At 47.6% G+C, this 8,310-nt stretch overlaps 1 protein-coding gene across 1 annotated transcript; it reads right to left on the bottom strand.

Moving 5' to 3' along the window:
• Nucleotides 1-238: 238 nt before the first annotated feature.
• ap5s1 (adaptor related protein complex 5 subunit sigma 1) lies at nt 239-7,678 on the bottom strand. The gene is made up of 3 exons (XM_014211629.2): nt 7,370-7,678; nt 5,265-5,556; nt 239-459 (listed from the first exon to the last, which is right to left on the bottom strand). Exons 1-3 carry the CDS (start codon nt 7,549-7,551, stop codon nt 331-333), a joined length of 603 nt encoding a protein of 200 aa, XP_014067104.1. The 5' UTR covers nt 7,552-7,678; the 3' UTR covers nt 239-330.
• Between the last annotated feature and the right edge of the window lie 632 nt (nt 7,679-8,310).

Below are 8,310 nucleotides of genomic sequence, written 5' to 3'. Positions count from 1 at the left end.
TGTTAGCCCGTGGTATCAACCCACTTCCTGTTAGCCTGTGGTATCAACCCACTTCCTGTTAGCCCGTGGTATCAACCCACTTCCTGTTAGTCCGTGGTATCAACCCACTTCCTGTTAGTCCGTGGTATCCCATGGGAGAGAAGAAGAAAGATCCATGTAGTTCCCTCCTATTCTCCAAGGCTATCCAAGGGTAGTGTTCATTAGAGAGCGGCGTAATAAAAATATTTTCAACATTAAATGAAAACAAGCTATTTTTTTATTTTTATTTAAAGTTTGGATGGCCGTTTCACACTTTCTTTCAGGCATAATATGCCAGCCTCTCCTTCTCTCTCACTGGGCCATGTAATTAGCCAGCTCTTTCTCCAGACTCTGAGTGAAACGATGGTTGAGGAAGAGCAGCTGACCGTGTGGTAATAGACGGTGGAGCAGGACATCGATACGGTCACTCTTCAACAGGACCTAAAGAATAAAATAAAGTTTATTCGTCACACGCAGAGAAAAACAACAGGTGCAAAACCATAGAGCAAAAATACTTCCTCGCAATCCAGAGAATTAAGGTACAAAATAGAGAATCCAGGATCTTAAAAACAAACAAGACTAGATAGAAATAAGCCCCCAGAATGCTACAGTGAAAGTTTACACATCCTAGCAGTCTCCACCATTTTGCAATTTTTCAATTACATCTAAAAAGGGAAAAAATAGGAATTCCCTTTTATCGATCTACACCACCTACTCCACATTTTCAAAGTTAGATAATATATTTCTTTCTTCTCCAAATTATATATATATTTTTTCAAACGACGAAGATGTCTTGATTGCCTATGTCTTCACCCTCCCAGAGTTAATACTTGATAGAAACACCTTTGGCAGCCATTACAGCTGTGGATCATTTTGAATAAGATTGTGATAAATTTGCACAACTCTTCGGGCAACAATTATTTAGCGTTTTTCTCAAAATTTACTCAAGCTCAATACATTTGGTTGGGACAGAAATATTCTCACAGATTATAAAGCCAATTTAAGTCAGGAATGATTGCTGTACCCCCTCAGGAACACACAACACGTCTTGGAGAAGAAGAAGAAAAACCATTCTAGTGTGTCTTTGGCATTAAACATGTAATTGTCTCACTGGGAAATAAAAACTATCCCAGGGTTTTCAGAAGACAGGCAGGTTTTCCGCTAACTTTGTCCCTAGGATTTACTCATATTTATTTCGATCCTGACAAACTCCCCAGTCCCTGTCAGTGACAAGCATACCCATAACATGATGCTGTCACCACAATACTTGAAACCTCTGCCTCACTCTTCTGAACACCCTTGGATAATAACACAAACGTTAATGCCAAAGACACACCATAATTGGCTTTCCAAGAGGTGTTGAGTGTTCCTGAATGGTTCAATCTCAGTTCTGACTTAAATTTGATTGAAAATCAGAGATAAGGTTTGAATATTGCTGTCCATCAATTAGCAATTTTTGACAAAACAATGAACATTCAGTATTCACAGCCCTAGACTTTTTCCACATTTTGTTGTGTTACAGCCTTATCCTAAATTGGATGAAAAAAAAACATTTCCCTCATTAATCTACACACAATACCCCATAATGACAAAGAAAAAACAGGTTTTTAGACATTGTTGCATAAAAAAAAAGAAATAAATAAAAAAGTGTATTTGTCACGTGCGCCGAATACAACAGGTGTAGACCTCACAGTGAAATGCTGAATACAACAGGTGTAGTAGACCTTACAGTGAAATGCTGAATACAGCAGGTGTAGTAGACCTTACAGTGAAATGCTGAATACAACAGGTGTAGTAGACCTTACAGTGAAATGCTGAATACAACAGGTGTAGTAGACCTTACAGTGAAATGCTGAATACAACAGGTGTAGTAGACCTTACAGTGAAATGCTGAATACAACAGGTGTAGTAGACCTTACAGTGAAATGCTTACAGGCTCTAACCAATAGTGCAAAAAAGGTATTAGGTGAGCTATAGGTAGGTAAAGAAATAAAACAACAGTAAAAAGACAGGCTATATACAGTAGTGAGGCTATAAACAGTAGTGAGGCTATAAAAGTAGCGAGGCTACATACAGACACCGGTTAGTCAGGCTGATTGAGGTAGTATGTACATGTAGATATGGTTAAAGTGACTATGCATATATGATGAACAGAGAGTAGCAGTAGCGTGAAAGAGGGGTTGGCGGGTGGTGGGACACAACGCAGATAGCCCGGTTAGCCAATGTGCGGGAGCACTGATTGGTCGGGCTAATTCTGGTAGTATGTACATGAATGTATAGTTAAAGTGACTATGCATATAAGATAAACAGAGAGTAGCAGCAGCGTACAATAGGGGTTGGTGGGTGGTGGGACACAATGCAGATAGCCCGGTTAGCCAATGTGCGGGAGCACTGGTTGGTAGGCCCAATTGAGGTAGTATGTACATGTAGATATAGTTAAAGTGACTCTGCATATATGATGAACAGAGAGTAGCAGTAGCGTAAAAGAGGGGTTGGGGGAGGGCACACAATGCAAATAGTCTGGGTAGCCATTTGATTACCTGTTCAGGAGTCTTATGACTTGGGGGTAAAAACTGTTGAGAAGCCTTTTTGTCCTAGACTTGGCACTCCGGTACAGCTTGCCATGCGGTAATAGAGAGAACAGTCTATGACTGGGGTGGCTGGGGTCCTTGACAATTTTTAGGGCTTTCCTCTGACACCGCCTGGTGTAGAGGTCCTTGATGGCAAGAAGCTTGGCCCCAGTGATGTACTGGGCCGTACGCACAACCCTCTGTAGTGCCTTGCGGTCAGAGGCAGAGCAATTGCCGTACCAGGCAGTGATGCAACCAGTCAGGATGCTCTCGATGTTGCCTGCTGTAGAACCTTTTGAGGATCTCTGGACCCATGCCAAATCTTTTTAGTTTCCTGAGGGGGAATATGCATTGTCGTACCCTCTTCATGACTGTCTTGGTGTGTTTGGACCATTCTAGTTTGTTGTTGATGTGGACACCAAGGAATTTGAAGCTCTCAACCTGCTCTACTACAGCCCCGTCGATGAGAATGGGGGCGTGCTTGGTCCTCCTTTTCCTGTAGTCCACAATCATCTCCTAAATCTTGGTTACATTGAGGGAGAGGTTGTTATTCATTTAAGTAAGTATTCAGACCCTTTACTCAGTACTTTGTTGAAGCACCTTTGGCAGCAATTACAGCCTCAAGTCTTCTTGAGTATGACGCTACAAGCTTGGCACACCTGTATTTGGGGAGTTTCTCCCATTCTTCTCTGCAGATCCTCTCAAGATCTGTCAGGTTGTACAGGGAGCGTTGCTGTACAGCTATTTTCAGGTCTCTCCAGAGATGTTAGATCAGGATCAAGTCGAGGCTCTGGCTGGGCCACTCAAGGACATTTAGAGACCTGTCCCGAAGCCACTCCTGCATTGTCTTGGCTGTGATGCTGCCTCCACCATGCTTCACCATAGAGATGGTGCCAGGTTTCCTCCAGACGTGACGCTTGGCATTCAGGCCAAAGAGTTCAATCTTGGTTTCATCATACCAGAGAATCTTGTTTTTTAATGGTCTGAGAGTCTTTAGGGGCCTTTTGGCAAACTCTAAGCAGGCTGTCATGTACTGAGGAGTGGCTTCCGTCTGGCCACTCTACCATAAAGGCCTGATTGGTGGAGTGCTGCCGAGATGGTTGTCCTTTTGGAAGGTTCTCCCATCTTCACAGAGGAACTCTAGAGCTCTGTCAGAGTGACCATCGGGTTCTTGGTCACCTCCATGACCAAGGCCCTTCTCCCCTGATTGCTCAGTTTGGCTGGGCTGCCAGCTCTAGGAAGAGTCTTGGTGGTTCAAAACTTCTTCCATTTAAGAATGTTGGAGGCCACCGTGTTCTTGGGGACCTTCAATGCTGCAGAAATGTTTTGGTACCCTTCCCCAGATATGTGCCTCGACACAATCCTGTCTCAGAGCTCTACGGGCAATTCCTTAGACCTCGTGGCTTGGTTTTTGCTTTGACATGCAGTCAACTGAGGACCTTATATAGACAGGTGTGTGCCTTTACAAATCATGTCCAAACAATTGAATTTACCACAGGTGGACTCCAATCAAGTTGATTGATTGATTGATTGATTGATTGATTGATTGATTGATTGATTGGTAAAGCTTCGCCTTATCTCAGCTCACTGGTCAGCATAGCAGCACCCACCCGTAGCACGTGCTCCAGCAGGTATATCTCACTGGTCACCCCCAAAGCCAATTCCTCCTTTGGCTGCTTTTCCTTCCAGTTCTCTGCTGCCAATGACTGGAACGAACTGCAAAAATCACTGAAGCTGGAGACTCACATCTCCATCACTAGCTTTAAGCACCAGCTGTCAGAGCAGCTCACAGATCATTGCACCTGTACATAGCCCATCTGTAAATAGCCCATCCAACTACCTCATCCCCATACTGTTATTTATTTATTTTTTGCTCTTTTGCACCCCAGTATCTCTACTTGCACATCATCTTCTGCATATCTATCACTCCAGTGTTAATGCTAAATTGTCATTATTTCGCCACTATGGCCTATTTATTGCCTTACCTCCCTTATCCTACCTCATTTGCACACACTGTATATAGACTTTTTTTCTATTGTGTTATTGACTGTGTGTTTTGTTTATTCCATGTGTAACTCTGTGTTGTTGTTTGTGTCGCACTGCTTTGCTTTATCTTGGCCAGGTCGCAGTTGTAAATGAGAACTTGTTCTCAACTGGCCTAGCTGGTTAAATAAAGGTGAAATAAATAAATAAATAAAAAGTTGTAGAAACAGCTCAAGGATGATCAATGGAAACAGGAAGCACCTGAGATCAATTTCGAGTCTCATAGCAAATGGTCTGAATTCTTATGTAAATAAGATATCCGTTTTTTATATTTACATTTGCATATTTTTTTTACAAAAAATGTTTTAAACTGTTTTTGCCCCAGCAACCAAGGTGAAGGCTAGGCCCCGGCGACCAGGGTGAAGGCTAGGACCCAGCGACCAGGGTGAAGGCTAGCACCCGACGACCAGGGTGAAGGCTAGGCCCCGGCGACCAGGGTGAAGGCTAGGCCCCGGCGACCAGGGTGAAGGCTAGGCCCCGGCGACCAGGGTGAAGGCTAGGCCCCAATGACCAGGGTGAAGGCTAGGACCCAACGACCAGGGTGAAGGCTAGGACCCAACGACCAGGGTGAAGGCTAGGCCCCGGCCAAAGTCTTTTACAACATTCATCTAGACCATCCGGCACTTCTCTCACCTCACTTCCCGTCCCAAGCATGCGTAGATGTTCCAGACAGTGTCTGGTGATGTTCTTCAGGGTCCCCTCAGCCAGAAGCAGGTTCTCATGGGGCTCAGTGACCAGGGTGAAGGCTAGGCTCTGGACCCCCAGCCACAGAGCACTCCTCTCCCCAGCCCAGGGCTCTCCACTTCCCAGCCGCTGCACCCCGCTGTCAGCCTCTTGGAGAGCCACGAGCTCCTCTCCCAGTACGGTCTCTACCAGCACCCGGCCTGAAGCCTCACGGGACAGGGTCACCGCACTACGCACCTGCCTGAGAGAGGGATGAAGTAGAGAGATAGTTATTTTACTTGCTAGCAACACCCGGCCTGAGTAACACAGGACTGGGTCACTGCACTACACACCTGCCTGAGAGACAGAAATGGTATTATGGAGAGAGAGAGATAGTTTGGTCGACACAGACAGTTAGCAACGAGCACTCGGGAGGGCCGGTGTCCCTCCAGGGGTCGAGCGATAGCTTTTTCGCCCATCGTGTCATTCACGGAGAACCAGCGATAGCCAACTTTGTCAAGCAGCAGCCCTCCTCCCACAGCCCACCGGCCCTCCTCCCCTCCTCCTCTCCTCCCACAGCCCACCGGCCCTCCTCCCCTCCTCCGCTCCTCCCACAGCCCACCGGCCCTCCTCCCCTCCCGTCCTCCCACAGCTCACTGGCCCTCCTCCCCTCCCCTCCTCCCACAGCTCACCGCCCCCCACACCCCTCCTCCCACAGCCCACCGGCCCTCCTCCCTCCTCCCACAGCCCACCGGCCCTCCCCCTCTCCCGTCCTCCCACAGCTCACTGGCCCTCCTCCCCTCCCCTCCTCCCACAGCTCACCGGCCCTCTCCCCCCCCTCCTCCCACAGCCCACCGGCCCTCCTCCCTCCTCCCACAGCCCAACGGCCCTCCTCCTACAGCCCTCCTCCCCTCCTCCCACAGCTCTCCTCCCCTCCTCCCACAGCCCAACGACCCTCCTCCCACAGCCCACAGCCCTCCTCCCTTCCTCCCACAGTCCACTGGCCCTCCTCCCACAGTCCACTGGCCCTCCTCCCCTCCCTCCTCCCACAGCCCACCAGCCCTCCTCCCCTCCTCCCACAGTCCACCGGCCCTCCTCCCCTCCTCCTCCCCTCCGCCTCTCCTCCCACAGCCCTCCTCCCCTCCTCCCACAGCCCTCCTCCCCTCCTCCCACAGTCCACCGGCCCTCCTCTCCTCCTCCTCTCCTCCCCTCCTCCCACAGCCCACCAGCCCTCCAACAGCTGCTAGTCGGAGACAAGTCGCTTTTTCAGCATCAAGCCAGCAGCGTGCCTACTTCCCGTCGCCACTTATGTTGATATATGTACAGATTATGCTGTGAGTGTGGGCCACCACCCAGCAATGCAAATCACGTCTTGAACTACAAACTCCACTCGCCTGCTGGCGGTAGGAATGTACAGCCTTGGGCGTAGTGAAGACAGAACATAACACGCGGGGGAAATGTTCTCTTAACTAAGTACCAACTGGCACCCTATTCCCTTTATAGTGCACTACTTTAGACCAGAACCCTATTCCCTATATAGTGCACTACTGTTGACCAGGGCCCTATTCCCTATATAGAGGACAACTGTTGACCAGGGCCCTATTCCCTATATAGAGCACTACTGTTGACCAGGGCCCTATTCCCTATATAGAGCACTACTGTTGACCAGGGCCCTATTCCCTATATAGTGCACTACTTTAGACCAGGGCCCTATTCCCCATATAGTGCACTACTGTTGACCAGAGCCCTATTCCCTATATAGTGCACTACTGTTGACCAGGGCCCTATTCCCTATAAAGCCCACTACATTAGACCAGGGCCCTATTCCCTATATTGTGCACTACATTAGACCAGGGCCCTATTCCCTATATAGTGCACTACTGTTGACCAGGGCCCTATGGAACCCTATTCCCTATATAGTGCACTACTTTTGACGTTGACCCATTCAAAGAAGCTCACGCAATCCCGTCCATATTTGACATTACAGGATTGTCTAGTTAGTGGAATAGCCTGTATGTCAAAACTACATGCAACAACATTATCTTTCTAGTACAGGTGCCTGGACCGTCTCTCACCTCGCCACTACCGCTACTTTCTCATTTCGCAGAAGTCGCTTCTGTTCCGGTCCCAGTTCACTGTCCGCCACGGTCAGCGCGCCCTCCTCCGGTCCAAACACACGGGAGTAGAGCACACGGCTCTCCCCGGGCGCCAGAGTGCTTACCGGGTTAACGGTATGGATCAGGAAACATTGAACCATGGTGTCGCTGTGTGACTTAATGAACTAAGATATCGATCTAGTCAAGTCTTTCTCTGTCGATAACTACAGGGATGTCAGATTGCAGGGCTTGTTATGCTTTGCTTCCTGGTTCGATCAGGTGACAAGACAGATGCAGTCATTTGGAGTCAACACTAGAGGACGCCACTGTCCGCGGAGAGAGAGAGAGAGAGAGAGACAGAGACACAGACAGACAGACAGACAGACAGACAGACAGACAGACAGACAGACAGACAGACAGACAGACAGACAGACGAAATAGTGGTTCCCTATTTACCAGTGGTTTAAAAAAGTACTAAATTGTCATACTTGAGTGAAAGTAAAGATACCTTAATAGAAAATGACTCAAGTAAAAGTGAAAGTCACCCAGTAAAATACTACTTGAGTAAAACTAAAAGTATTTGTTTTTAAATATACTTAAGTATCAAAAGTAAATGTATAAATAATTTCATATTCCTTATATTAAGCAAACCAGATGGCACCGTGTTCTTGTTTTCTTTAATTGACAGATAGACAGGGGCACTTCTCCAACACTCCATTTACAAATGAAGCATGTGTTTAGAGAGTCCGCCAGATCAGAGGCAGTAGGGATGACCAGGGATGTTCTCTGTTTAGTGAGTCCTCCAGATCAGAGGCAGTAGGGATGACCAGGGATGTTCTCTGTTTAGTGAGTCCTCCAGATAAGAGGCAGTAGGGATGTCCAGGGATGTTCTCTGTTTAGTGAGTCCTCCAGATCAGAGG

The sequence above is a fragment of the Salmo salar genome, chromosome ssa09 (assembly GCF_905237065.1).
Source record: "Salmo salar chromosome ssa09, Ssal_v3.1, whole genome shotgun sequence".
Classification (NCBI taxonomy): Eukaryota; Metazoa; Chordata; class Actinopteri; order Salmoniformes; family Salmonidae; genus Salmo; species Salmo salar.
This window is presented reverse-complemented; position numbering and strand designations above follow the sequence as displayed.

Excerpts from the sequence above, each read along its gene's own strand:
- ap5s1 (XM_014211629.2), bottom strand. The coding sequence starts at position 7,551 with ATGGTTCAATGTTTCCTGATCCATACCGTTAACCCGGTAAGCACTCTG. Across the intron at positions 5,557-7,369 it reads AAAGTAGCGGTAGTGGCGAG|GCAGGTGCGTAGTGCGGTGA; the intron begins GTGAGAGACGGT and ends TCCCTCTCTCAG. Across the intron at positions 460-5,264 it reads TGCTTGGGACGGGAAGTGAG|GTCCTGTTGAAGAGTGACCG; the intron begins GTGAGAGAAGTG and ends TTTATTCTTTAG.